The sequence below is a fragment of the Punctularia strigosozonata genome (assembly GCF_000264995.1).
Source record: "Punctularia strigosozonata HHB-11173 SS5 unplaced genomic scaffold PUNSTscaffold_6, whole genome shotgun sequence".
In the NCBI taxonomy this organism is placed as follows: Eukaryota; Fungi; Basidiomycota; class Agaricomycetes; order Corticiales; family Punctulariaceae; genus Punctularia; species Punctularia strigosozonata.
In genome coordinates, this window is record NW_006767438.1 from 156,497 (window position 1) to 181,605 (window position 25,109).

Consider the following 25,109-nt stretch of genomic DNA (forward strand, 5'->3'; position numbering starts at 1 on the left):
CGGGATCTTCCCGAAAAAGCCAATCGCGCACGACCACCACCAGCTCACCATTGCAGACTTGCATGCAATCCACTGAAATTTCCTGAAGCATTCTTCCATCGCTGCGGCGGAGCTCGAGCAACTCTGACCTCCTATCCAACCCTCGGACTGAATAGGTCCATCCATTCATTATAGGTGCCGTATACACTACGTATCATACAGTCATTACATGTGGCTAAATAGTTCAACTGGTTGAAAGGGTCCATGACCCGGATCCTTCTTACGATGGCGTGATCAGGAGGTCAAAATATATTCCACCCTGTTCGTACACCGGGCTGCCGTCGGTGCCCTCCACAGGGTAGATGATGTTCATTATCGGACTGAATTGCTCGCCCTCGAAGAAAAAGGCGTGAGGGATCTGTATCGGAAGACCGGTCAGCTCGCCATGATCTTCAGCAGCACCGCAAGCCAGGACGTACAGTAACGTTGACCACGTCATATGGCGAAGTAGCAGTTCCCGTGAATGCGTGCCGCGCAAGCAAAACGGGTGCCTCAAACCCGTTGTTGACATCCGCCGGCACCTGCAGCCAATAGTCAACCCACTCTGGGATGATGCCTCGGCTGAAAGGGCAGGTGAAGTTCGACACAACCTACGACAATCAACTTTTCAGATCGATGCCTTGGGTGGCTAAAATTGGGGAAACTCACGTCACCGGGTACCGCAGTGTTAGGTGTAGCGATTGCGATACCGAAGCGTGATGCTTCGGGACAGAAACCTGCCTGTGCGGAGGCCATGAGGGGTGTGATGGCGACGAGCGCCGTAGCGAACAAGGTCTTGAACTGCATCGCAGTTATTAGAGGTGAGGTTGGGCTGTTGAAACTGGGCGAATGGGACTTCCTCGGTTCTGTAGATGCCCAACGCGTTTTATACCTGCTGAGGCAGCGGGAGTGAACCTCGCGCATCGTGTTTAGATCCGAGTACAGGCGGCGATCGCTGTCCGTAGTGGCTATTTCGCGTACAGTCGGCGGCAAGAACTAGCAGCAGCAGAGACGACAGGACAGATCTCATGTCCTACATTTCCCGCCTGGGCAGTGCAAGCCATGCAGTCTCAGGCCCTCAGTCGGCCACTGGATGCGACTAGCCACAGCTGCGAGCCATGATTCGACATCACCGTGTGAGCGAAGGAGCTTGAGCGAGAACGCGGCCATCCTAAAAAGGCATATTCGGCCTAACTCGCGCTTGCAAGGTTCACTGACCGGGCAGAAGCCCGGGAAGGAGGTCTAGAGCCGACCTTGCTGCGCGAACTGGACTATGTTAGCATTGAATAAATACGAGGACATGGTATGCACGACGCCATATCAATGCACTCAAAAACGTAATATACCGTCATAGATGCGGACAGACCGTTTTTAATTCTACGTCACTCCATGTGATAATCGATATACAAAGTGGTGCATGGATGCGAGACTATGTAGTACAAGGTGGCATGCACGGGTGTCGACCTATCCGGCGAGGAAGGCTGGCCAAGCATTGTCGTTCACTCTCGCATGCGCTTGCGAATCAGGGGCATTTCCCCATCCCACCTGAGATAGCGGGTGAGGAAATATCGCGAGCGGTTCTGTTGGTGAAATACTGACCATTTCCTCCAGGCATCCTCCTCCCTTCTCACATAGCTGAGCTCCTCTGCTCCATCTTTCATCGGACATATGTTGGCAGATTCGGATAAGCTGTCGAGGATGTTGACATATTCCGTTTGTCTTCCGTCCGAAAAGAACTCCTTCAATGCACCTTCGAACGAGATGTCGTCGCTCATTACATAGGCAAAGTGGAAGAGGGGGGAGTAGAGTCGATAGCAACGTATACTGGCAGAACCTTGATGAGGAGCGTGGAGGATCCAGCCATTGTGAGCACTGGGGTCGACCTCCAAAGGGGTGGACGTTGAGGTCAAATCCGGAGAAGATGCAACACCTTGAACATCGAGACGAACGATCCAACTGTATGAATCATCCACCCAACGACACTTATCATAGTGGAAGATGGAATCCGATCGACGCAGAGCATGATGAACGTGAGGCAAATGTTGTATGTTGAAACCTCGCCTTGTATACTTCGCCAGAGCATCCTGGTGTCCATCTGACTTGAGAGCTAAAGAGATTTTTTCCCCGAACGTTGCCCGAGGATATAAGCTATATGCTGCGTTATACGTAACGATATTAAGGACACAGGCTATAACCATCTGTCAGAGCATGATGATAGGCATTAGCAGTAGTGAAGCATACTGGAGTGAAACGCTACGGGTTATCACGCCGAGTACAATGAGCTACATTCCATGACCAACGATGATGATAACTTGCCTAAGATGGTTTCGAACGGAGAAAACTTGCATACGATCATCTGGACACGAAGCGTATCCAGCGTGCCATGAATAACCTTCTGAAATTTGAAGACAATTTTGATTTCAGCGGCGGAGGATGAGTAGTCGTCGCCCGCCTCCCCATCGGCAACAATTTCATCATCATCTAGTAACATTAGAGTGGCATAGAGTTCCCCATGTTCGTCGGTCGCCTTTTGGAATGAAGCTGCCCAGTGGTCGGCCTCAGATGGGGGTACGTATTCGTATCCTTCAGCAGCGAGCAACCAGTTCCCGATCTCCCGTGCCTTTGATGGGTATACCTGCCATCGAACTACAGTAAGACGGCGTAACGACGCAGGATTTGGAAGAAACTATACATAAAGATCGAGGTCAGATCCGGGATACGTCGTGCGAAGGAACAGCTGCAACGCGGTGGACCCGGAGATCACGGTCGCAGTCTGGGCTTGCAAGTTACGAAACGCCTTGGTGTCGGTGAAGAACCGTGATAAATGCTTGTCGATGTTGCAGGCTCGAACCAAGTAGTCGTCCACTGCGAAACGAGCTGGATGGCACGTGCGTCGAAACCGGACGATGGCTAATTCGTCGGCTTGCGAGAATATAGCGTCGTAGACAGGGTGAATGGAAAAAACGCTCAAGAACGGCCGTTGCATTTGCACGACCTCGACAACAGATGGAGACGTCCCGAATGTGGGATGGATGTCCATCGATGGTACGGTTGACCTCGATGTAGCCGTTCTCTCAGCTTGATCGTCGACGTCGTCGGATGCGATCCTAGCAATGCGAACAGATATTGAGGTTCGGCTTTCAGCACTCAGCAGAGGCACTCTGTACACCGCAGCGTCGTCCAACGGTCAAACCGGGCACGATAGGGCCGTGCCTTATCGTCGGAAACGGAGACGAGATATCTGAGACAAGAATAGCAAAGGACATCGCTCTATTACTGCAGTTTCGTGGGAACCCCGAGTCGGTCGCACTGAGCTTGCCATCAAATGGTAACTAGGACATGCATACACTACATCGACATCCTACTGATACAGTAACCAGCGTTTCACAACAGCACTTACACCAGGTCAAATCATTAAAAGCAGCGATGGCAGGAACTCGAGCGGGAATAAATTAATCTTAGGTGATCGGCACGCTGTCCGGTCTAATCTAGCAGGGATGTTGATCGCAGTTGTTTGAGCAGAATACCATCTCGAACTGAAGCAAACACGGATCAGTAAATGGGGCGGACCCGCGCAAGCGTGCATGAACTCACTAGATTTTATGGTGTCTTTGGTAGCTTTGGTATCCTACGCGCAAACATCAGTACATCATTACATACGGTTATGAACGGTACTTACAATCACACTGGTGGGGTATCCGTAGAACTCTCTGGCCGACGGCGAACGCTGATGCAAGATGTCCCGGAATTTGTTGCGAAGATCTGCAGTGAAGTGAAGATATACTGATCAGCGAGCCCTTCTCGCTTGTAAAAAAGATCCGGATATTTACACTTCACAACGGCGGTCGTCTGCAACGGTCGATCCGCGAAGCTTGGGAGGTACTTGTTCACCTCCACCCCTGCTTGCAGTTTCTTGGTCAGCAGGTCAACCTAGTCCACGACATCAGTTATCAATTCGCGCACAGCCAGAACATCGGACATGCCTTGTTCATAAACAGGATCAATTGCACATTTTGCAACAACTTGGTCGAACAGATGCTCTTCCAAAGGACGAACGAGTCTTCCAGACGGTTTACGCGAGGATCTTCTGCGAGCCACTAAGCATTGCATGTTAGCAATTAACACATCATCATGAGCCAAGGTCAAACCTCGTCAAAACACGAGATCGGTGCGAGGAAGATGATGGCATTCAAATCCTCGAAATACGGCAGCCAAGTTTGACGCTGATACATCCGGTCAGCCTCTGTAAAGGTCCAGAAGGATCAACCTTACCGACGTGCGGCAGCCGCCAACATCATAAATTACCCACTCGGGGGCGATGCTGGACGCTAAGAAGCCGCCTTGGTGAGGATAGCGTGAGCATCACACGAGATGACAGTATGATAGAAGGATTGCTGACCTTCCTCAAACGCTAAACGATGCTCTTGGACGCCTGTAGTCCTCAATCGAGCACGAAGGACATCATCGTCTGAGGGCTCGTAGTCTCGTTGCGCAATCCGGTCCAGATCATCCAGGAAACTGTCAGGATCATGAGGTCCAAGCAGCAAGCTTGGGGAGAGAGCGTGCTTACAATCCAGCGCGTTCTTGAGGTCGCACCCGTCGTTGCCTCAAAACCGCCTGCACGATCTCGTCCTCCCACAGCGCCTTCATGTCGTCCCTCAAAACAGCAAGGACTTCAGTCGCATCGTCTTCATCGTTCCGCGCGTCCTTGCCCCGACCCTTGCCTTCGTGCTTGCCTCGGTTAGGCTGTCCCATGCGAGCGCTATCTCCAGTCTTCTGCCTACGCAGCTCTGTGCCCCCGTCGGTCCCGTCCGCGGGCCAGCTGCTGACTGTCAAAGACCTCCGCCGAGATCCAGAACCGTGCGTCTGCGCTGTTCCGCGAGTTGCGCCGAGAGCATATTGCCAGGAGCGAACCATCACCTCCTGGGGTCTTCTCCTGGCCGACGCAGCATCCGCATCGAACGGCGTCGGGAACAAGGGCGATTGTCCACCGGAGTCATCGCCGATCGACAGCACCTGCTTCAGATCGGACTCGACACGACGAAGCGGCGCCAGCCGGATGCGAAGCAGCTGGTGCTTTTGCGACAGCGTCGGCGAATGGCCGTGCGACGACGTTGAGGACATGGACCGCATCGACGCCGCCGAGCGACTCGTATCCAGCACGGGCTTGACCAATTGCGATCCACTCAGGGAGGTTGTACGTCCGATGCCTCCGCCGTACGGCGCACGACCCGAAGGAGAGACTGGAGATGGCGCCTCGGCAAGATCGGCTTCCTCCGCGAGAACGTCCAGGATGGCATTAATGGACCGGATGAGGTTCAGCTGTACGACCGCCCGCCAGTTTCTTCGTTGTGCACGCCAAGCAGCAGGAGCATATATCATCTGGAAGTCTGGATGGTCATGAGAATGGTGCCTCGTTCGGTTCCGGCGTGGAGTGAGAACGTACTTTTGAGTGTGGTGGACTTGCCTGTGAACGCAAAGGTAAATCATCATTAGCAAGCATGAACGGAAGGCCGGGGTGAATGGAGCGAGCAAACTCACCACTCTCTGCCTGCCCGAGTAGCAGAACCTTGACGAGGCCCTTTCGCCTTTTCTTGAGTGCATTCCTCTCTTCCTTCAGGCGAGCGTCGATCTCGTCGCTGACCTTCTTCGCCTCCGCCTCTTCGGAAAGCCTAGCTGCCTTGGCGGGGGCATCCTCGTCCGGAGGTGGTCCCCAAGCCAGCGCCAATGGGTCGATATCGGGTGGGGAGCCTGCCAAGGACGTCCGTCGTATCATGGCGTCGTTCCAAGCACGCTGGAGGCAGTCCCGCCTGGCCCAGCTGGTCGTTGCTCACGACGGACACGAGCTGGTGAATGTCGGAGAGAAAGTCGCAGACGGCGGACGAGCGAGAAGGCAGCTGGCTAAGTATGTCCGCATTGGTTGCGCCTGCGAGAGACGATAACTATAGCAGAGAGGCGATCGGAGTTAAACCCGGTCGCTCGGCAGGCTGATTTAATTGATCTGAATTCGCCGGGCCTCCGCCGGCCATCAAACCTTGCCCTTGAGATCGCCTCCACGACCAGTCATCGCAGCCCTTCGCCATCCCGCTCGAGGGTTTCTCTGAGTTCTTTGACGTACAGGCTCAATACCTCCTAGCGGTCCAGACAAAATAGCAACATATACGGACGCATCATGTATAATTGTCCGACGCTGGGACCCGGCGGAGATTACCGACTTCTTCGGCGCCTTCCAACTGATTTGATCCTGCCATCAGGACAGGCCTTGTGAAGGGCTCTCGCAAGTGCAGGGTGAAACGTTGACGAGTCAGAAACGGTCGGACCAGCACTACTCCAGTAATGATTACAAGCGAAACAGAAAACACAAGGACTATAAACGCAACCGAGTATGTGGGCAGTCTGGAAATATTAGACAGACCACGATCGTCCACTCGCTCATAACAACGAGTCCAGTTTGCTGAGAACTTCCAGGACTCCGGCCACGAGCTCGAATGACAGGTCTTCCCCTTCTTCCCCTTTCATCTCCTTCTTCACCTCACTCACTAATCCCAACACCACCTCCCTCCCGCTCACACCTCCACCGCCGCCATTGACCACCCGCTCCTTCCTCTTCGTTGAGCCGGAGCTGCTCCCGAATGGCCAAGTGGCAAACTCCGCCAATATCTCGTCGCAGCGCTGGAAGGCCGCCTCACGGTCCTCGTATGGTAGCCGGGCGAATGCGTTATCCAGGACGGACGCGGCGTACGCAGCGCAAACGAGGCACACTGCGCGCAGAACCCGGTTCTGTATCCCTTCCTTATCCAACGCGGACGGTGGCACCGCCGTCGTGGTAGTGGTAAGCAGTGCGACACATCGTGATACGATCGCTTCCTATGGCCGCTGTTAGATTAAAAGCTTGTTGAACACCCGACAAACCTACTTTTGTCCGCACGTCCGTGACCGGATGGGTTGCCATGTCAAAGAGGAGGAAATTCCGCTTCTCTGTCCGAAGAACCCCCTTATCCACTAGACCTGTGGCATAACACGGGTCAGGAACGCCGGCAGAGCCGAAGTCCGAACATCGACCCTGACCTTTGGCCAGGCGTTCTCGCACTTGCTTTAGTTGGAAGCCAATCTTCATTACGTTCCACGTTTCACCTGTAGCACGCTGGCGTCAGATCAGAACACCATCTGGAGGGATTTGGTCGAAGGATGTCTGACGACGCTGGCGTGTAGATGCCTCCAACGACGTGACAACTCAAAACAGAACAAGACGCTCACCGCTCAACAGATCAATCCATGAGTTAATGCTCATCTTTTCCACTGCTTGCTGGGCGCTCATCATCCGGAGAGCTTCGTCAAGCAGCGTTTCTCCTGTCGGCCGCTCGTCGATGACTTCGATTATACTGACCGGGGTTATTCGTGAGGACGAGGACGCTCAGCAGCGCCATTCCGTACTCACCGCTCATTCACGCTCAATCGACGGCGATTGGGATCTTTTACAACTGCTATTCTCCTTCGTAGTGCTAGCTCGATGAGAATACACCCCCTAAGAGCGTATGATATGTTGTCGTTCCAGAACGAGAGGTAACCCTGATGTCACCGAATAGATGTCAGTTCGGTAACACCAACAGCTAGCAATTCCAAGTGGACAACAACATCACTCCGCCTTTATTGGGCAGAGAGGAAAGACAGAACGAGTAGCATTTCCGCGCCGCGAGAACTAAGTCTGGTTTCGGAATCAAAATAGGCAGGGGTGGAAACGCCAAGTCGACCCGTTCCCAAGTTCAGGATGATACGGGACGGTGTCTCGCTGTCATTCAATCCAATATACACGAACACACCTGCTTGTCCTTAAGGCCGAGCAACAACACCTCCTCCATGATGGTCAACTTGGGCATTTTACCCCCTTCTTCCTGGCGCTCCTCCAAGTCCCGGGGATCATACGCAATCTTGCTACCGCCCGCGAGCGCCGTGCCGCCCCCGCCGCCCACGAAGCCGCCTATGCTGCCATTGCCGTGGCTGGTGTACGCCGTTGTCGGCGTGCTCGTCCCAGATACGTTCGTGCTCGTTCCGGAGTCGTCTTCGGACGTAGCGGCCACGCGCCGCCGCGATAAGCCGGTCGCCATCCCTGCTTGATGTCAAAGATGGGAGTACCGGGAGCGGATATCAACGAGAGGTCGCGGAACAAACGTGAGGTCGGTCAGGTACACTTGCACGGCAGCACGGGCGCCAACACGGACGGCTGCGGTCTTGCACAGCGTCGAACGCAGCAAGAGATCGTCGGCATGTACCGGCGGTCCGCCCCCGGCCCCCGCCCGGCTCCCTCAACTGCAGTCCTAAGTACTTGTCATGCAAGGACTGTTCTTAGCAGATATGCTCAGCTTTGGATTTCGTAGTCTCCATACTAGTAGCTACGCACGCCAGCTACTACCACATGCTTTTATTTGATTCCTAAAACAAACGACTGCGCTCCAGGAAGGTAACGTCCATCACACAGCGCACCTGCATCTCTTGACAGACTTCAGGTATTGAAGGTGCCCGTAAGGTGTAGTTTCCTCGAAGAGCTGCCCACGAACACTGTGAATGTTCCCGGAGGGATGACCCACTGCTGCTTGATGACGTCCCAGATGCTCACGTCTTTCCGACGGAGGGTCAACGAGACGTGAGCCGACCCGCCCCGACGAATGAAACTTCGATCGAACCCTCGCAGCACGCGTGGAGGTTCATTCGCGCTTTTCGGGAAGCCGAGGTACAATTGCGAGACCTCGTTGCCGTCGAAGCCGCCCGTGTTCGTGATGGTGTAGGAGACGGTCAGGAGGTCGTCGAAAAGGTTAGCAGGCCCGCCGGGGTGGGTCTGGGCCGGAGACGAAATCGCTGGAGGCGCAGACCCCGTGGCCGTAGCGTTTCCAGAGACACTCGAGGTTGCGTTTAGTGTTGGAGTCCCTGTGAGGGCAGATGATGTAGCATTTATGGAGACGGAAGATGCTAACGACGAAGTTATTGCCGAAGCACTCGAAGTTCCGGAGATGGTGCTAAAGCTCCCCGAGAAAGTACTCAAACTCCCGGAAATAGTGCTCAGGCTCCCAGAGATGGTGCTTGAGCTCCCAGAGGCGCTCGAGCTCGCGGTGATGATCGAGGGAGCGATAGAGGAAGGAACATTCGAGGGCGGAGCGCTTGAGGTTGACACGGCAGTGGGAAGTAATGAAAACCCGGACTCGGAGGCGAGAGTGCTTGAGGGATGCTCTCGTCTGTGATGCACGGACCCTGAGATACGCAGTCCACTGTACGCAAAAGTTGTATAGCTTAGCCCAAAGCCAAACTCGAAGCGCGGTACGATGCCAGCAGAGTCGAAATGTCTGGATGGTATCTTCAGTGCGCAATTCCCGTCAAAGACAAAATTGCGGTGAACGTACCGATAATCAATATTCAGACCTTCACTATAGGTGATCTGCGGCGTCTGTTCGGTGCTCGAGTAGAGGACGTCTGCAGGGTAATCAGATCTGGCTTTGGCGATGGTGTAAGGCAGGCGCCCGCTGGGGTTCACAGCGCCAAACAGGACGTCGACGATGGCATTTCCAGTTTCTTGCCCGGGAATGCCCGCAGAAAGTACCGCAGTGACGTTGGGATGGTCAATCCAGTTCTCCAACAAAACTGGGCCTACAGCATGCATGATAACGATTGTATTGTCGCACTCCGAAGCAGTAACGTTGATTAGGTCGTCGCCGCTGTGCCAGAGAGTTAAATTATTGCGATCGCCCTCGTTGCCGTCCACCGTGATGTAATCTCGAGAACACCGTCAGTATCCCTGAATCTTCGAATGGGTCCCTATGTTCACACCTTCTCCCGAATCAGAATTGACGAATACGAGACAGGTGTCAGCGACACTAGCGACACTAGCCACTTGAGCATAATTATAGTCGTTGAAGATAGCCTCGACAGGTATAGTAGGCTTATTGGCATTTATGAACGAGTTAATGGCCGCCGATGGGTCAATCAAATATGGGAAGTTGGCTGTACCACTACCTGTCACCAGACACCACATCAGTATGAGCAAAATGAAGGATTAATGTCTGCCTACCCCATCCCATTGCAAGAGTGCCTTGATCGCAGCCACGACTAGAAGAGCAATCAATACGGCATCGACATGATGACAAGAGCGACAGACTCGGAGCATCCGTTCGGGCCATCAGGGTTGGGTCCAGCATCCGATCCGAAGATACCGATACCTGACGAGGACACTGTAACGAGGAACGTCATATGTGAAGAACAGATATGCTCACGTTTGATCCTGGTCAGGTCCAGAGGAAGCACACCGTTGTTCTTGAGGAGGACGGTGCTCGCTCCATCGATTTGCCTGATGAGCTTATAGTGGTCACCTTGGACGCTGTGACGAGTGTGAGAACGCGTTGCCATCTGGGGGGTTCGTGGCTTACTTGACATGCTCGTTTACCAGAGTACCGTTCAGATAGGTAGCCTCTGTCAGTTGATCGAAGTTAGGCGGGGGGTAGTTGTTATCTTGTCCCATCTTGTACCAAGCAGCCAGTGTCCTGCAGGAGGTTTACATATTGTGTCCCTCTCATTTGCAAAGCTAACTCACCTCGTCACCATGTCGTCAACTCGCCACTCGGGTACGCTCCCGTTGTTCACGGCCTCGATTAGCTGCGAGCCCCACCAGGAGTTTGTGGTATTGTCCGGGTTCGACTCGTCTTGGGGTCCTTGGCCGTACGCGATGAAACCAGGCATGTTCATGTCAAGGCCCGCGAGCGCCTTGTATATTTCATATCGCAACGTGAGCACGTGAGAATTGCAAGAACGCGTACGGGTTGCACTCCGTTGAGCAAAGCCGCCCAATCACTAGTAACGAACCCTTGGAAATCGAGTTCCTCCTTCAATACACCCGTGATGATTTTGCTGTTTTGGCAAGCTTGCGTCTGATTGATCTTGTTGTATGAACACCTGTGGAAGGAATCGCATGTGAGATGTGGGCATGTATGCGCATCCCAACAAAGGTCTACATACATGACTGCGCCAACACCTGCGTTAACCGCCTCCGCGAAAGGCCAAACGTAGAGCTCGTGCAGAGTCCTGTCGTCCACATTCGACGAGTATATCTGCGGAGCTTCGTTCTGCCCTCGATAATGTTCTTGCTCGTTTGCGATACTAGGGCCCAATGTTACATGCGACTTCAGCTCGAGGACGCGAAAGCAAGTACAAATGTTTGACGCATGCAATCACACCGATATCTTGGTATCCTTGTGTTGTCAAAGCAGTACCAACGCCGGCAAGATAAGGATCAGCGCCAAAACCTAGATGTATCATCATTGAGTGTATCGTCTTCATATGCAGCTGCCATGAACTGACCTTCCCAGTTACGTCCCGCAGCTGCATCACGACCGAGATTAGTCATGGGACCAAGCGCGACGTTGACACCTTTTCCCTACGACTGATCATTAGTTCGATGATATACGACGTAGGAAATGAACAAACCCTATGCTCTTGTCCCATCGCCTTTCCACGCGCATATATGAGACCCTTGTCCCATGTACTCGCGACGTTGATGGCCGCAGGACTGTAGACAGGTCAGGAAGGATGCGACCACAGTTACGGAATCCACTAACAATGCGCTGACAAAATCCGTGAAGCGAACTCCCAAAGGCGAATCCTCAAGGCAAAGCCCGTTCCATCCAAAACGAGCGATTGTCTGTCCCGGCGTACGGGTTCAATATTCCTGGAAAGGCGTGGCGATGGCATTCGGCTCACACCCGTGTTGCCGACGCATCGTTCCTTGATGTCGGCCCCTGTAGTTACATTGATCTTTTCATCGAGTGTCAGTTTGCTGACGAAAGCCTTGGCTGTATTGGAGTAAACGACCACTATTACAGCTCGAACTAGGAAAGTACGCGCACCTTTAGCAACAGCAGTGGCCCAATCTCCGTCGCCCGTGACATTTTTCGCAGGTTGAACCTGTTATAGAGACATTGATTAAATTTCGCTTGACTTCATGCGATCTATAAAGAAAGAAAAAGAAGAAACACGCACGATCGGGCTTATCCATTCCTCGAAGCCTGGTGGGGAGGAGTCTGGTACACCAGTCGTGAGGTCACCAACCACATATCGGAGGAGGGAAAGCGCTAGGAAGCCCGTGGCGACCTTCATGTTAGGGCAGACGATAATCCCGGGAAGGTGGAGATCCAGCCTTCACAATATATGCCATCAAGGATTATATACCGGGAATGGGCACGTAAATGGACGTCGATGCTGGGGGGCAGGAACCGGATGCAAAACCGCATGTAATCGCCTCGAGGCGGAGTCCCGTGAAGGATATGAAAGCCAATGCCGCTCACGGGACCCGATGAACGGGCCAAACATGGTGAAAACCGGGGCGGGATATGCAAGCGGGATGACACAAGGTTTGTTTCTTTGCAACGCCATGGTCGTACAGAAAACAAGCACGTCTGGAAGTCGAAATTCCGTTCGTTCCCTCTGATCTACCTTCCGAGGTCCTGCGTAAGCGGGAGAAGCCAAGACGAAAAACGATACTCACTACCACCTTGGCCGATTCATGCCTATCATCAGCTCTGGATGTGACGAACTCGGTAGCTCGCGCAAGCCATACCATCTTGACCTCAGCCTTGGGCTAGAAGCGGACCAACTCTTCGATTTTGTCGTAGAGAGGAAGGGCCGCCAGATACGGAGGACCGTAGGCGCGGTCCATTCTGTAAACTGAGGACCATCACGAGCACGGTCATATGGCCATCCAGAAGACTGATGGAATGATGTACCCGTTACAAAGAAGGCGAGTTGCGAGCGCCCACGATAAAGAAAGACCAGAGAAGACTGCCACGGCTTTCCAACTGAACCAACCCTGTTCCCGCCCTTACCGCGCCTTTATTTGTTCGGGCAAATAAACGCGTCGGGACACAGCCACTATCATGACCTAAGCTTGCTCTGGTATCTGAGAAGTGGATATTATATAAGCGATGTCCAACCGGAAATGAATCCCATTCGCTGAGGGGTCATTCTCACAGCTTTAAACAGCCATGCGACCTATTTTCCACGCCACACAGCTCAAGCGAAGGTGAGCGGCCGGGGCACCCTGCGCTTTTCAAGTTGAATGAATTCCGTTCAGTGCATCCACCAAACATAAGTATAGGGCACAATGAGCGTATGTCGAAGACACGGTGATACCATGCGACCAAATAGCAGGTTGTCACCACCCAGCTGCCTCACGCCGGTAGTCACCACTGAGCTGCGTAAGGACGAGTCCCTTTTTCGATCCGTGCCTCTGGAGGGCGCTCGTCATGCGAAGGCGTCCAGGGTCGTTCGACGGCATCTTTGCTGCCATCTGGCTTGATAGTGAGCTCCAATTTATGTGGGGTGCGATCATCTCCCTCGTCGTCGCAAACCGTGATTTGTTGTCTGACGATGTGGATGGCTGTGGCTCTTGGCTGGCGAAGCGCATTTTGAATGAGAGCATGTCTCGTGAACAAGAACAGGACTGAATCTGTGGTACCTTTTAACGAGAGTGTATTAGATCAGCTCGGCGGAAAAGACGGATAGCAATCATGGGGACGATGGCAGCACTGGGAGGACTCACCGGAGCTTGCGAAGCAAACGCCAGCGAACACGAAGAACCAAAAGGGAGGTTCCCACCCCGCAAGACTTCCTATGCGACAAATCGCAACCGGGATTACGACGACCATGTATACTGTGAAGTATGGACCCATGAATGCGGGGAAAAGATCACTTGGGGTGAGAAACGCACTGATGGGGTACCACATCAAACGTTTTGCGACACCAACTGCCTGGTTCGCGATTGCGGGGTGATCATCGTTTACCGAGGGCCAAGCAGACAATCTACGACTGTGAACAGCACTGATGCTTCTGCAGAACGATCTTCGAGGTCGACCGCTCGAATCAGGCATGATGAACCCGCTGAACTTCAGATAGATCAGGGCTGTATTGGATAGTTGCTCAATCCGTCGGCGACATGCAGCATAAAAAAAAATCAACGGACCATAAATGACAGCAGAGACAAACAGCGTTGAGAATACCCAGGCCTACGATCAGGAGCACTAGTAAGCTTGGATATCGCAGTCGCTGGCGTGGCCCTACGCACGTAGAGAAAGGGTATGCGCTGAATTTCCCAATCATCCGATATCCAGCACCAGGCACCTAGAAGGTAATCAAGGACTAGAAGGAACCTTCGGCCGCGCTACGCACCTGACGGACCCCAGAATGTCCAGTGGGCCCGGTGGTGGTCAATGCCAAACGTCCCAATCAGGGGCATCATAACAAGAAATCCCCATATACTCGCAAGGAGAACAGGGGTGACCCATCCAGGAGGCGTAATATGCAAGAACAATACACTATAGGATTCGTCACTAATGGATCGTTGCCATGCACGTCTTTACTTGGACGTACGAGAATGTGTGTACAGCTATGACAAGAGACCTGATCGGCGAGTGAGCGGCCATGTCTCTCAGATGGATACCTGTCAGTGACTCACCAAAGCGCAATCCCTAGGTCACCAATCTGTGAAAGTACCCCTGCCCGAAACGTAAACATGTTGACTTGATAATCCGCCCCATGAAACAAGGCCATGTACCTTGTGCGATGCATACATGGTTTCGCTGTATATCACCGCGCTGAGCCCAGCGGAAGTTGATTGTAAATGCCAACCCTTGGACAAAGTCGACGGCCATGAGGGACATCAAGTACTTGCCCATCGCGCTTTTTGCAAAATTACGAACTCCGACGTTCAACGAGTGCCGTCTGGGACCACACGTGAGGCAGGTCTACTGTACATTTGTCATGTGTCCCCGGTTATGATAACGGATGACACGCACCACTACGAACGCGAACAATGAGAACGAGCATAGAGTTGACAGGAGGCCTGCCGCGCCGATGAGCTATGAATGAGAAGCGTGAGCCAAGCCTCCATGAACAGCATCCAAGATACATACCGCATACCCAACACCATGTCCTGTTGTCATATTTATACGACCGATGTATGCCAAAAAATGTATATCGCCCGTCTACGGCTCTCCTGAGGTCGAACCGAAGGCTCACAACCCCCATGCCCATAGCGCAATATATGCATGTAAACTGCCATGACGGATCGCATGCATCAGAAACCTGGAAACAAAAATGGCACTGCGCTCACAACGGAGAGAACGTATTTGAATATGGATGCAAGAACGGAGATCTGTATAGAGGTGAGCGCTGAAAGACCTGTCACCGCCCGACGCGAACTCCACCGAAATCGTTGCGTGTATAGTCTGCCGAGGCCATTTTGAGTTGATGGTGGAGGTGGAAAGCTTCAACAAGGTCTGATGAACAAGGTGGGCGTTTTCAAGAACGCGTACTTGGGGTCACCAGACTCAAAATGTCGATGGATGACATGCCATTGCCAACTCCGAAATCTCACAACCTGTGTCATCCGCTTTAGACGAGTGAAGCTCGCACTGCCGAACAGTACCTCCGTTAGCGGCCCATTTGACTACGAGTATTACTCGTCAAAATTCAACGGGTACCTCAATACCCTGCGATGCATAGTAGCGAATGCCCTGGGCATCGTTGAGCTCCGTACATTGCAGTTTAGCGGTGGCACAGACGACAGAATCATCCCTGAGCGACACATAGCATAAGCCATACTACCATGACGTTGTACGCAAAACAGATGGAAAACATATTTTGGCAACATCCACCAGTTAAGCACACCCCTCTCGACCCCACAACGACTTAAACACCCGTTTAGAAGGTTGTAGGGCGATTGGCAACGAAGATCGACTTCGCCTTCGCGACACGGTGAGGAAGGGGGAACTTGAGCTTCGGCTGGAGGAGCTGCTTAATGTAAGGGCGGCGGACGTCATCCGACTTCTCAATCTCCACAACGCGGAGGATCTATGAGAGGATTAGAAAGAGTCACGAACGACCAGATGACGCCGGGTACGCACGTGGATAGACCGGAAGCGGGCGCGGTGACGCGCAGCCATATCTTGGTAGAGCGACTTGACCGCATCGGCACGAGAGAGCTCACGGAACTCCTTGTACATGTTGTGGGTGCCGGAACGAGAGTCGTAGCGGATCCAGATGCCAAAATTTTTGACCTTCAAGGGCTTCTTCTCGTGGATCTGTTACGACACGTAGGACGCATACATGACAGAGCACGGGAGAATTGTATAGTCGGATCCATCGACATGCGTACGCGAGGCAGCAGAAGCACATAGAAAAGGGTGATAGCATGTGGAGGTCAGCATTCCCGAAACGCTTGCCTCTTGCATGGGCTGCAGGGATCTTGTGGGAGATAAGATACGTACGACGTTAACGCCAATGATTTCACCGCTGGCCTTCTTGACCTTCTTGCTTTGACTATACCTTGCATAAGCTTGCGAACAACGTGGGATCTTACAACCGTACATACCGCAGGAAGTACCAGAAACGAGACTTCGCGACAACCTCGTTGGGCGCAAAGATGCGCATGCGGTAGATGGGGGGAGTCGGGGTGGCATCGGTGGGGAGAGGGCGACCCACAACCTGGTATTCTTGAAGTCCCATCTGCAGAACGGAGGTGCGAATTAGTTACCGTCATCCAACATGAGACCGAGCCATCCATCGCCAGGACATGCCATCCGTCGATTTCCGGGCAAGCCATGATGACCAGGACGTAGTATGGAGCAGTATTGACACTTACAATGTCGGATTGGCCGAGTCTTGGTGTCGGCGAGGTTTTGGTGGGGGTTGTGCAGGTGTCCCGGGTGTCGGTGGGCGTTCGAAAAAGGCAATTCACGCTCGCTTGGCACGTGAGAACCGTCTCTCAGCGCAGTCTCTCAGCAGTCTCTCAGCTTCATGTTCGTCTTTGCGTGGTGAGCGTCCTTACACAACAGCCCGCACTCAACTCGAGCAACTGGAAAAAATCTCTCCACTGTACTGCGCTGCTTACTTTCCCTTGCTTACCACCAGAATGCAACTCGCGCATTGCTTTCGTGACCCGTCCGGCGTCGAGCTGCGGTAACTGCGGCGCCTGACTTGCTGCGCCACAGCTCGTAGCTTAAGTACTCTCCTCCGGTGTCGTTTGGGTCAGCATCACCCAGCAGATCCTTCACGATGATAGTTGCGGGCGACAGCAAGCAGGCGCTTCTCGCAAATCAGCCGCAAGATGCTGAAACGCCATTTGCGCAAGCTGTATGTTTACAACGTCACAATGACGCAGCCTGGACCTGACCTCCTTATAAGCAGGATGTTACTGTAAATCGCGCAGAAATCGACGCTGCAGAAGTTCCGCCACCTTACAGTCAAATCACAGGATCACCTATCCCTTCTGGTTCCTCGTCTCCACCTCGTGGACCGTCAGATGCCGACCCTGAAAATCGACCATTCCTCCCACCTGTGAAGCCATGCAACTACCTCTATCTGTCTCGGCAAAACTCGTCTATACGCGGACAATACGTCGTGGATCCGTTGATGTCGGTTCCTTCGGTTATTCTACCTGAACTACCCGAAGGGGAGGTCCGGAAGAACTTGAGCATCAACAGCAAGAATGGCGGGATCAATGCAGAGATATGGGTGATGAAGAATTCGCGAGAAGGAAGTGAAGACAAAGGAACTAGGACAACGCTGAACGTTGAATCGTACAACGGAAGTATTTTGGTCAAAGTGGTATGCAATTCGCCTTCATATGTGTTTGTCATATGCATGCTCATGGACCCGATCTAGCGAACATCACCATCAGCATGCACACCCTTCATTCTGATGGCGACGGGCCATAATGGTGGCGTCATGATCCACGTTCCACGGACCTTCTGTGGTCCAGTATCCGCGTTCACGAAGAACGGTTCTGTTTCATGGTCGAACACTTTGGAGCCTCACGTTACTATGTTTTCCGAGCAATCCAACAAGTACGCATATCTCTACGAGCGATTCCTCTTCCCTCTTTCTGATCGTCATTTTGTATGTACAGGCGACAGGCTTTCATCGGCGATTTATCCGCCTCGGGATGGGCGGAATTGCCAGAGACATGGGTTGGCGACGAGATCGTGGCGGAGACATGGAACGGATCCATCAAGTTCCAGTTCATCGACGAGCCGGTGTTGCCTAGCACGAGCATCCTCACCAAATTATTCGGCTGGGGCAAGGACTGATTAGTAGCGATGTCGGATGCATGGGCTTCTTCCTTGTACTGTACTCATTCATCGACATGCGGGACCACGGATGATATGTGATACCTCATCATACTTCAGTGAGCCTTCCAAGCTCCACTTCGTACGGTCTTCGGAAGTTTGCGGTGGAGGGCGATTGCTGGGTTGAGTCGTGAGTGAGCGCGAAATCAACGTCGCTCGTCGGCTGGAGTCCGGCGCATATTTGTGCTTGTGGGTGCCATTTTGTGTTCCGCATGGGATGGATCATATCGTTCATACCTGGGCGCTTGCATGCACATGTTTGGCTTTCCCTCCGTTGCTCTGGCAACGCCGCGGAACATTGCCTGATTCGGTAATCGTGCGACTGTACTTCCGCTTTTGGTGCGTCTTGTACCGCGCCCTCCTCACCAACTGCCCTCCCTTTAAGGAAGTGGGCGCGGTAGGCGCTGCTGGGCATTGTAGGTCCCCGTGTCCTCCTGAATCAATCGCACGCTGAGCTCGTCGCGCTCGCCAGTAGTCGTCTCCGTCTATAAAGGCCCCCGCTCTTCACGTCCTTCCCTATCATCGAGTTCGACCCCTCAGACGGAGCCTAGCAATCCAGAACTCCTCGAACTAGCATCCGCCTCAGCTACTTCCCTCAGACTCATTACAATGTCGGCCTCCACTTCTTCGTCCTCCCATGCCGTTTACGGATACTGGATGAAATCCGAGACTCAGGACCAGATTCGCGACAACGATGTCCTTGTGACTGCGGTACGGGAGGCATCTGCCCCCGAAGCCACGCTTGCTGCCCCTGCACCCGCGCATGTAACCTCATCTGCGCGTTCGCACCCTCAGGACCAAGAACTCGACGGCACTGGTATGCTCACGCATCTTTTGCACTCCACGTAGCGTCACTAACGTGCATGCGCAGATGCCGTGGATGACTTCTTTGGCCTCACCCGCACGACACGTCCTCGCCCGCTGTCTAGCACGAGCGACCTTCCCCCGCCGTACCCCATCCAGGGAGACCTTCCCGCATACTCCCCCGAGGAACAGCACGAGCCCGTCACGCTCGCCATGCACCTCTTCAAATACGGCTTCCTCTTCCCTCCGTTCTGGATCATTGGCACCATCGTGCTCTTCTGCTCCCTAAACGCCCCTGCCGACTGGCACCCCGAGAAGACGGACCTCGCGCGCCAGCAGCTCTTGACCGATATTCGCGTTGTGGAAAGGCGATGGGCCAAGCGCTGCGCGTACGCTCTCGTCGCGCTTACCCTCTTTGTGGTGGTCGCCGTGGTCATCGCCCTCGCCGTCCTCAAGTGGTCTTCATGAAGACATCCCTTTCTCCAACCCTAGTGCCCGCAATGACGCCCACACAAACCCATTCGACTGCAACGTCGCAACGCCAGAGGAGCTCGGCTCTCCCTCGAGCGTCTGCTTACGCCATACCTTCATTCATTCTTCGACATCTCTGGTACGACAAACGACTGGATCGATGCCCCCCATTCAAGCAACTCTTACTCTCGACTGTAGCGATAACACCCATGCCTGATCGATGATTTCCCCGCCATCTGTACTCTGTATCGTTATTGGATTACTTTATGTCGCTCTTACGTTACAATCAATCAAAGAATTCTGCCGTGTTCTCCGTATCATTTGCGAGGAGTCTTTGACCAGTAAGGCGCGGAAAGTGCCGTTTTTGGCGAAAAGTCATGCGCACGTGGTTACCAAACTTCGCACTTACTCCCTTGACCAACGACGATCCCTCGGGTTCTTGTGCCGGCGCTCTACACGTCTTGACCAATAGATATACTTACCTCGATACGGGTTGAAGACGAGTGCGAAATCATCGCGTACCTTGCAAGCTGAAACGGAACCTCGGGTTATGTTCGTGGTTCTGTGTTATCCTTCCTTGCGGTCCATCGACACAAATGGCCGACACGGCGGAGAGTTGGCCACGGCATCCATTGTTGGAGCGACGTGTTATACACTGAAAGCATCTTTTGGCACCACGGCGAATGGTTGCCCCTGCGCTGCATGCCTGCTCGTCAGGGAAGTACTGGCGGCGTGCGTGCAGCAACAGCTCGATTATTCATGCACTCCACCTTAGTACGTGTGGCGCGTTCTTATTGAATGACCAGACATCACTTGATCATGTTTTTCGTCACAGGATCATGTTCTCATCCGTTCCCGATTTTTCTTTGGTTGCTGCCTCGGTTCTGCCCAGCGCTGATGATGCATTGCGATGTGAAGGCGAGGCCAAAAGTCATCCCCGCACGATGCACCGATTCCCGGGGTTGTGGCCTGGAATTGTCCCGGTGGAGATGATGTGGCCGCGCGCACCGCCAGCATCCCGATATGGTGCGACAGCGGCCAAACACGGCGATATCTCTTCCTAGTCCATACGGCAGATGATCTGCACAGGCGCTACGAAAATAGACCGGCAACGTCGTCGTCGACGTCGTTCTCACGGTTTGGCGAGGATCTAAACGAACGGATCGGTTCAACCATCGAAGCCCTCTGCCACAAACGGGGACTATAAAGACAGGGCGTCGGTCGACCCTCGCGCCCCAGGTTTTCCTCCACCCACGACCACCGTCCGCCATCGGCAAGACACGGCTAACCTAACTTATCGCCTCAAATCAACAGTCCCGCACAAGTATCCAGCAACCCAAGACTCTTGTTGGCCGCGGCAAGTAAGCTCATATAATCTTGCCAGGAGGCCGACTAACCTGGGTACCTCCAGCCCGAATCTCGCCCGCCCAACTCTTTGGATAGTCTGCACGCTAACCCTGGTTGCAGTCTACCTAGTTTTCTCGTCGCTCACGCTTTCGTTCTCTTTGTGCGTTTGTTCGTTGATTAGTCCCTCTCACGCTTATGATGAGCGCATAGCTCTAGGGATGCAGTCACCCCAGGAATTTCAACCAACGCCCACGACACCGGGGCGCATCGCATCCTCCTCTCCGAATCAGACTCGCCGTCTCGTCGATCATAAGCAAGATATAGTCGTCACAGCCACACCACAAACGCCGACACCGCGAGTGCCGTTCAGCACCCCGCTCACACCGCCCGACTCCAGCAAATCTCGCAACTCCCTTGTCAACACGGGAGGGGCGGCGCCTGATTTCCAGAATTCGGGCCAGACGAACCAGCTCACGACCTCCATCGACCTTTCCCAGCTTTCCTCGGCTCTCGATAGTCCGTTGGCCCAGAAGAGTACAGGATCGCTCGAGAACACTCGCTCGCCGGAGCTTGCTGGTACGCATGTATTTTTCTCTCCTGGCTAGATGCTGATCGATCGGCAGCCTTGAACGTCAAAGTCAACGCCCCGTCTCCTCCCGCCCGTACGCCGCAGTCGGACATGTCCGCCACCCCCACTACGACTGAGAAACCCGCTCCTCTCGAGGATCACCGCACGCCGAACGTCTATATCAACGGCTTGCCGCCTAACTTCGCCGAGGAGGCACTGTATGCCATGACCAAGGTAGTGCGGCTTATCTCTAGTCATCCGGTCTTCGCTCAGTCTGTCCCTAGGAATTCGGCACCGTGATCAGTGTTCGAACCTTCACGCGTCACGTCTCAGATCGCCCGAGTGGTTACGGCTTCGTTCTGTGGGAGCCCTCTGCTTTTTAACACGCGTTAAGCTTACGGTCATTAGGTTCGATTCCAATGATGCTGCTGAGTGCTGCATTGAAAGTCTTAGGAAGTATCGCAACCTGCATCCCTCGTTCTCCAAGGTGGGTACGATATGCTCCAATGTGAACTTCCGCGATTAACTTGCTGGTTTCAGGCTGTCCACAAGATTCCCGGTACCGTCTATGCCCACGTTCCTGCCACTGGCTCAGGCAAAAATACCGACCCACATTCCTTCAAGTCGAAGATGGAACGGCTCAAGGACGAGAGTTCTACGAATCTCTATATGGAAGGGTGAGCGTCCCTTCATCGCCGTTGGACTGCAATCCTTATGTACTTCTCCAGTCTTCCTCTGAGTATCGACGAATCTGTAAGTTTGATAGTCCTACGGATGTAGCCGCTGACCAACATTGGTATAAAGACCCTCGAAGCACTCGTGACCCCGTATAAGATCAAATCCAGCCGCTTCTTCCAGACCAAGCTGTCGAACCCGCCACGCGTCATCGCGTTCGTTCGTCTGGAGACCCGTGCAGCATGTGAGGAGATCATCGAGCGCCTTCACGGCCGGATGGTCAGAGGGTGGAATGATACTGGCAGCCGGATCTCGGTCCGGTTTGCTGACAGCAACGAGCAGCGGGAGCTTCGTGTACGCTCGATTTCCTACCTTTTGGCGCATTCTGACGATTCCTGTTTGCAGCGTAACGAGCGAGTGCCGCGCGAAACAGATGCTCCATCCCCCGCGAAGCTCACCATGGCACAGGCAGCATTGCTTAACCTGCACGGCGGCGCACAAATTCGTAGCCCTTCTTTGCCGCAGCTTTCTCCGCGTCCTGGCCTTGACCCTGCGCTGGTTCTGCCGCCATCTAGCTCTCTCCCTGCCCACCCTGTGGTGGCGTCGTACCAGCAATCGTCTCCGATCCTGCCGGAAGTGGACAACCACATGGCAGCCCTACTGTCGACATTGCACGGACCGACCCTGGGTGATATCAACGCAGCTCATCCCGGAAACAGCCGGGCTCGATACAACGGTTACACGGCTGTTGAGCAGCAGCTTATCCTGCAGGCTCAGCGCGACGCGTTGGAGTTGCAGCAGCAACAGCTTATTAGGGACCAGCAGGAAGCCTTGGCTCTCCAGGCTAAACAACAGGCTCTTGCATTGGAGCAAGCTCGGCTTCAGAAACAGCTCGCGGCCAGTAGACCACTTCGCGCCCGCGCGGAGACCTTCTCGCCCACTGACAGGCTGCCTATGACCGAAGCTGCGTTCCATGCCTCTGCTCGGGACTTTACTCGCACCGAAAACATCAACCGGTCTAACCATAGCCGTCTCGCGTCCACGGGCACTAGCCTTCCCTCCATCGAGTCCGCCGTCCACGCTCGGTCGACCACTTTGCCTAGTCACCATCGCAACAGGAGCGCGTCTATCTCCAAGAATGCCCACCACCGTAAAGCGAGCGCGACCGTTGACACGAAGCCCGGTGCTATCATCGACTCGCACGACAATGCAACTAACGCAGCCTCGAACCCTCAGAAGATCACCAATGCGCCCTCTGCTCCTACTCACGTCATGCACGAGGATTCGCCTCTTGTCAGCCCAGCGCTCACCTTTGCAGCTTCATCGCCCGCCACTTCCACATCTACCCTGAGCCCGGCTAGCCCGATGTTCGTTCCCGGTAGTGTCGGCTTTGGCAAGGCATCGGTTACCATCAGCGACGGGACCCATATCGATGGCCTTGGCCTTGGTGTCGGCGTGGACAACTCTAAGGTTCAGTCCGTCGAGAGCAACATCCGCGACTGATTGCCTTCCCCGCCTATGAGCGTTTAGGCATACGAATCTGTTTTTCGCATCCGTTTTCAAGTTTGCGTTCTTCCTTTCCCGAGTTTCGTCCCGCCCCGACACGTTCCCTGTCTTTCGTTCCCCGCGACAGTGTTCCCTCCATCCGCACGCGTAACTCCATCGTATCCTCCGTTTCTGTTCTCATCCTCTTTAGCACGTTTTTGTTGTTTTGATACTAATGGCTATCGTCCGCATCCCTCTGTACTACTCATCATAATGAAGATACATCACTGTAACGTGGATCCCCTGCCGCCGTGTCTATACGCGACATACAAATAACCATCGGTCTCAGTTTGCGCACTTCTACGCAGCACACTCGGTAGTGCGGTGGCTGAATTATGGTACAACAGCCACCGGCGTTGATCTTCACCAGGCGCGCGTAAAGCTGCTGTGGCAGAGTGCGTGTTACGAAGATACGACTTCGGGCTAGTGTCAGGCGAGGATTTGAGTTATCGTGATCCGGTTGTTCAAGACTGGAATCCGAACCAGGACAAGCCCTGGTTCCAACAGTTGCCGCATCGTGGAGTGAAACTGATACCTCTTTGCCGGGTTGTGCAGCCTAATACATCCCGTATGTAACCCGCATTCAGTGCTGCGGGCTGCGTTCTTAACACCTGTTCGTAACGTCGACGTGACGTCGTTCAGTGGTGCAACCTTTTACGCGACAGCAACTTCATCAACATCCCTAGATGAGCTCGTATATCAGGCTACCACAGGAGCTGACCGACATCATTGTGGAATTCTTGAGGTGAGAAATGCACTACTTTCTGAATGATTCGATGCACAACAGTGTACAACGCGTCTCTGCAGGAACGACACAAGGTCCTTGCGCTCTATAGCTCTTGTCTCATCCTCATGGAGGCAGGCGAGCCAGCGCCATCTCTTTGGCGAAATATATCTGAACAACTCAAGCAAATGCGCGCGATTCTACGAGGTGGTGCATATTCGCCCAGACCTCGCTTGCGCTGTCCGGAAGCTAGAAATTGATATCTCCCTGGAACTTGTGGTAACAGAAGCACTTCCATTAATATAGAGAGGCATCCGTATACTGACTTTCGTCTCAGGAACCCTGGCTGGAAGATGCCATCGCCAAATTGGCACCGGTCCTTCATGCCGTCGACTGCCTTTATCTGTGGGATCGTCTAGGATTACCTCCTAGCCCTTGGCCATTCGCTTCTTCCCTTTTCAGATTCAAATCCGTCACTAAGCTTATATACGAGTCTATCTACTTCTCGTCTTTGAAAAGATTCGCAGACACGCTCCGGCCATTCCCCTGCCTCTCTACCCTCGAGCTTCGTTCGATCCATTGGGCTTTCTATCACGACGCGACGAGGGATGACGGGGCTCCCCTGCAGCTGACAAGTTTGGCACTACACAAATGTGCAGCGCCTGAAATTCTGCTATGGCTTTTACATAATCGGTCCCTCGGGAATATCAAGATGCTAACCGTCGATGGAGACGGTGTCCGCGATTCAGGTCCTGAGGTCCTCGCTGCATTAGCGGAGGGTTTGGACCACTTGCAA

General features: G+C 53.6%; 10 protein-coding genes across 10 annotated transcripts; 5 read left to right on the plus strand and 5 right to left on the minus strand.

Annotated features, from left to right (window-relative positions):
• Positions 1 to 147: 147 nt before the first annotated feature.
• Positions 148 to 3,058, minus strand: PUNSTDRAFT_143482 (uncharacterized protein; the record flags this gene model as incomplete). Its single annotated transcript, XM_007383388.1, has 5 exons — positions 148 to 397; positions 459 to 629; positions 688 to 819; positions 2,369 to 2,653; positions 2,711 to 3,058. The coding sequence occupies 5 exons, from the start codon at positions 3,056 to 3,058 to the stop codon at positions 260 to 262; spliced, it is 1,074 nt and encodes a 357-aa protein (XP_007383450.1). The 3' UTR covers positions 148 to 259.
• A 248-nt stretch (positions 3,059 to 3,306) lies between these two features.
• On the minus strand, positions 3,307 to 5,870 carry PUNSTDRAFT_120345 (G-alpha-domain-containing protein). The gene is made up of 11 exons (XM_007383389.1): positions 5,560 to 5,870; positions 5,465 to 5,485; positions 4,589 to 5,408; positions 4,418 to 4,536; positions 4,291 to 4,358; positions 4,167 to 4,241; positions 4,002 to 4,115; positions 3,849 to 3,948; positions 3,698 to 3,780; positions 3,613 to 3,646; positions 3,307 to 3,554 (listed from the first exon to the last, which is right to left on the minus strand). The coding sequence occupies exons 1-11, from the start codon at positions 5,792 to 5,794 to the stop codon at positions 3,502 to 3,504; spliced, it is 1,722 nt and encodes a 573-aa protein (XP_007383451.1). The 5' UTR covers positions 5,795 to 5,870; the 3' UTR covers positions 3,307 to 3,501.
• A 464-nt stretch (positions 5,871 to 6,334) lies between these two features.
• Positions 6,335 to 8,248, minus strand: PUNSTDRAFT_102236 (GPP34-domain-containing protein). Its single transcript, XM_007383390.1, has 6 exons — positions 7,839 to 8,248; positions 7,457 to 7,587; positions 7,276 to 7,400; positions 7,087 to 7,152; positions 6,935 to 7,026; positions 6,335 to 6,885 (listed from the first exon to the last, which is right to left on the minus strand). The coding sequence occupies exons 1-6, from the start codon at positions 8,121 to 8,123 to the stop codon at positions 6,451 to 6,453; spliced, it is 1,134 nt and encodes a 377-aa protein (XP_007383452.1). The 5' UTR covers positions 8,124 to 8,248; the 3' UTR covers positions 6,335 to 6,450.
• Positions 8,249 to 8,372: 124 nt separating this feature from the next.
• On the minus strand, positions 8,373 to 12,153 carry PUNSTDRAFT_120347 (uncharacterized protein; the record flags this gene model as incomplete). The annotated part of the gene is made up of 17 exons (XM_007383391.1): positions 8,373 to 9,353; positions 9,411 to 9,780; positions 9,835 to 10,020; positions 10,076 to 10,113; positions 10,163 to 10,223; positions 10,278 to 10,381; positions 10,431 to 10,544; positions 10,595 to 10,764; positions 10,818 to 10,953; positions 11,017 to 11,157; positions 11,210 to 11,303; positions 11,359 to 11,434; positions 11,485 to 11,566; positions 11,616 to 11,698; positions 11,758 to 11,849; positions 11,904 to 11,961; positions 12,037 to 12,153. 17 exons carry the CDS (start codon positions 12,151 to 12,153, stop codon positions 8,519 to 8,521), a joined length of 2,757 nt encoding a protein of 918 aa, XP_007383453.1. The 3' UTR covers positions 8,373 to 8,518.
• Positions 12,154 to 13,278: 1,125 nt separating this feature from the next.
• PUNSTDRAFT_52241 (uncharacterized protein) lies at positions 13,279 to 13,618 on the plus strand. The gene is made up of 2 exons (XM_007383392.1): positions 13,279 to 13,510; positions 13,595 to 13,618. Exon 1 carries the CDS (start codon positions 13,299 to 13,301, stop codon positions 13,497 to 13,499), a length of 201 nt encoding a protein of 66 aa, XP_007383454.1. The 5' UTR covers positions 13,279 to 13,298; the 3' UTR covers positions 13,500 to 13,510; positions 13,595 to 13,618.
• Positions 13,619 to 15,516: 1,898 nt separating this feature from the next.
• On the minus strand, positions 15,517 to 16,739 carry PUNSTDRAFT_52242 (60S ribosomal protein L18A). The gene is made up of 5 exons (XM_007383393.1): positions 16,694 to 16,739; positions 16,424 to 16,557; positions 16,320 to 16,371; positions 15,957 to 16,133; positions 15,517 to 15,903 (listed from the first exon to the last, which is right to left on the minus strand). Exons 2-5 carry the CDS (start codon positions 16,555 to 16,557, stop codon positions 15,754 to 15,756), a joined length of 513 nt encoding a protein of 170 aa, XP_007383455.1. The 5' UTR covers positions 16,694 to 16,739; the 3' UTR covers positions 15,517 to 15,753.
• A 357-nt stretch (positions 16,740 to 17,096) lies between these two features.
• PUNSTDRAFT_143487 (uncharacterized protein) lies at positions 17,097 to 18,246 on the plus strand. The gene is made up of 4 exons (XM_007383394.1): positions 17,097 to 17,184; positions 17,239 to 17,658; positions 17,716 to 17,897; positions 17,960 to 18,246. The coding sequence occupies exons 1-4, from the start codon at positions 17,107 to 17,109 to the stop codon at positions 18,138 to 18,140; spliced, it is 861 nt and encodes a 286-aa protein (XP_007383456.1). The 5' UTR covers positions 17,097 to 17,106; the 3' UTR covers positions 18,141 to 18,246.
• Positions 18,247 to 18,651: 405 nt separating this feature from the next.
• PUNSTDRAFT_120350 (uncharacterized protein) lies at positions 18,652 to 19,684 on the plus strand. Its single transcript, XM_007383395.1, has 2 exons — positions 18,652 to 18,996; positions 19,051 to 19,684. Exons 1-2 carry the CDS (start codon positions 18,789 to 18,791, stop codon positions 19,449 to 19,451), a joined length of 609 nt encoding a protein of 202 aa, XP_007383457.1. The 5' UTR covers positions 18,652 to 18,788; the 3' UTR covers positions 19,452 to 19,684.
• A 1,335-nt stretch (positions 19,685 to 21,019) lies between these two features.
• On the plus strand, positions 21,020 to 22,050 carry PUNSTDRAFT_133942 (uncharacterized protein; the record flags this gene model as incomplete). The annotated part of the gene is made up of 5 exons (XM_007383396.1): positions 21,020 to 21,377; positions 21,425 to 21,603; positions 21,654 to 21,730; positions 21,778 to 21,856; positions 21,910 to 22,050. The coding sequence occupies 5 exons, from the start codon at positions 21,020 to 21,022 to the stop codon at positions 22,048 to 22,050; spliced, it is 834 nt and encodes a 277-aa protein (XP_007383458.1).
• A 33-nt stretch (positions 22,051 to 22,083) lies between these two features.
• On the plus strand, positions 22,084 to 23,779 carry PUNSTDRAFT_143489 (uncharacterized protein; the record flags this gene model as incomplete). Its single annotated transcript, XM_007383397.1, has 3 exons — positions 22,084 to 22,122; positions 22,174 to 22,398; positions 22,450 to 23,779. 3 exons carry the CDS (start codon positions 22,084 to 22,086, stop codon positions 23,545 to 23,547), a joined length of 1,362 nt encoding a protein of 453 aa, XP_007383459.1. The 3' UTR covers positions 23,548 to 23,779.
• Positions 23,780 to 25,109: the final 1,330 nt, after the last annotated feature.

Coding starts and splice junctions, on each gene's coding strand:
- PUNSTDRAFT_52242 (XM_007383393.1), bottom strand. CDS start 16,557: ATGGGACTTCAAGAATACCAGGTTGTGGGTCGCCCTCTCCCCACCGAT. Junction 16,372..16,423: donor CGTTTCTGGTACTTCCTGCG/GTATGTACGGTT, acceptor TGCAAGGTATAG/TCAAAGCAAGAAGGTCAAGA. Junction 16,134..16,319: donor AAATCATTGGCGTTAACGTC/GTACGTATCTTA, acceptor GTGTCGTAACAG/ATCCACGAGAAGAAGCCCTT.
- PUNSTDRAFT_52241 (XM_007383392.1), top strand. CDS start 13,299: ATGCGAAGGCGTCCAGGGTCGTTCGACGGCATCTTTGCTGCCATCTGG.
- PUNSTDRAFT_120345 (XM_007383389.1), bottom strand. CDS start 5,794: ATGATACGACGGACGTCCTTGGCAGGCTCCCCACCCGATATCGACCCA. Junction 4,242..4,290: donor TTGGCGGCTGCCGCACGTCG/GTAAGGTTGATC, acceptor CGGATGTATCAG/CGTCAAACTTGGCTGCCGTA. Junction 3,647..3,697: donor GATACCCCACCAGTGTGATT/GTAAGTACCGTT, acceptor GTTTGCGCGTAG/GATACCAAAGCTACCAAAGA.
- PUNSTDRAFT_120350 (XM_007383395.1), top strand. CDS start 18,789: ATGTCGGCCTCCACTTCTTCGTCCTCCCATGCCGTTTACGGATACTGG. Junction 18,997..19,050: donor CCAAGAACTCGACGGCACTG/GTATGCTCACGC, acceptor GTGCATGCGCAG/ATGCCGTGGATGACTTCTTT.
- PUNSTDRAFT_143487 (XM_007383394.1), top strand. CDS start 17,107: ATGATAGTTGCGGGCGACAGCAAGCAGGCGCTTCTCGCAAATCAGCCG. Junction 17,185..17,238: donor AAACGCCATTTGCGCAAGCT/GTATGTTTACAA, acceptor CCTTATAAGCAG/GATGTTACTGTAAATCGCGC. Junction 17,898..17,959: donor TTTTCCGAGCAATCCAACAA/GTACGCATATCT, acceptor TTGTATGTACAG/GCGACAGGCTTTCATCGGCG.
- PUNSTDRAFT_102236 (XM_007383390.1), bottom strand. CDS start 8,123: ATGGCGACCGGCTTATCGCGGCGGCGCGTGGCCGCTACGTCCGAAGAC. Junction 7,401..7,456: donor CGATTGAGCGTGAATGAGCG/GTGAGTACGGAA, acceptor AACCCCGGTCAG/TATAATCGAAGTCATCGACG. Junction 6,886..6,934: donor TCACGGACGTGCGGACAAAA/GTAGGTTTGTCG, acceptor CAGCGGCCATAG/GAAGCGATCGTATCACGATG.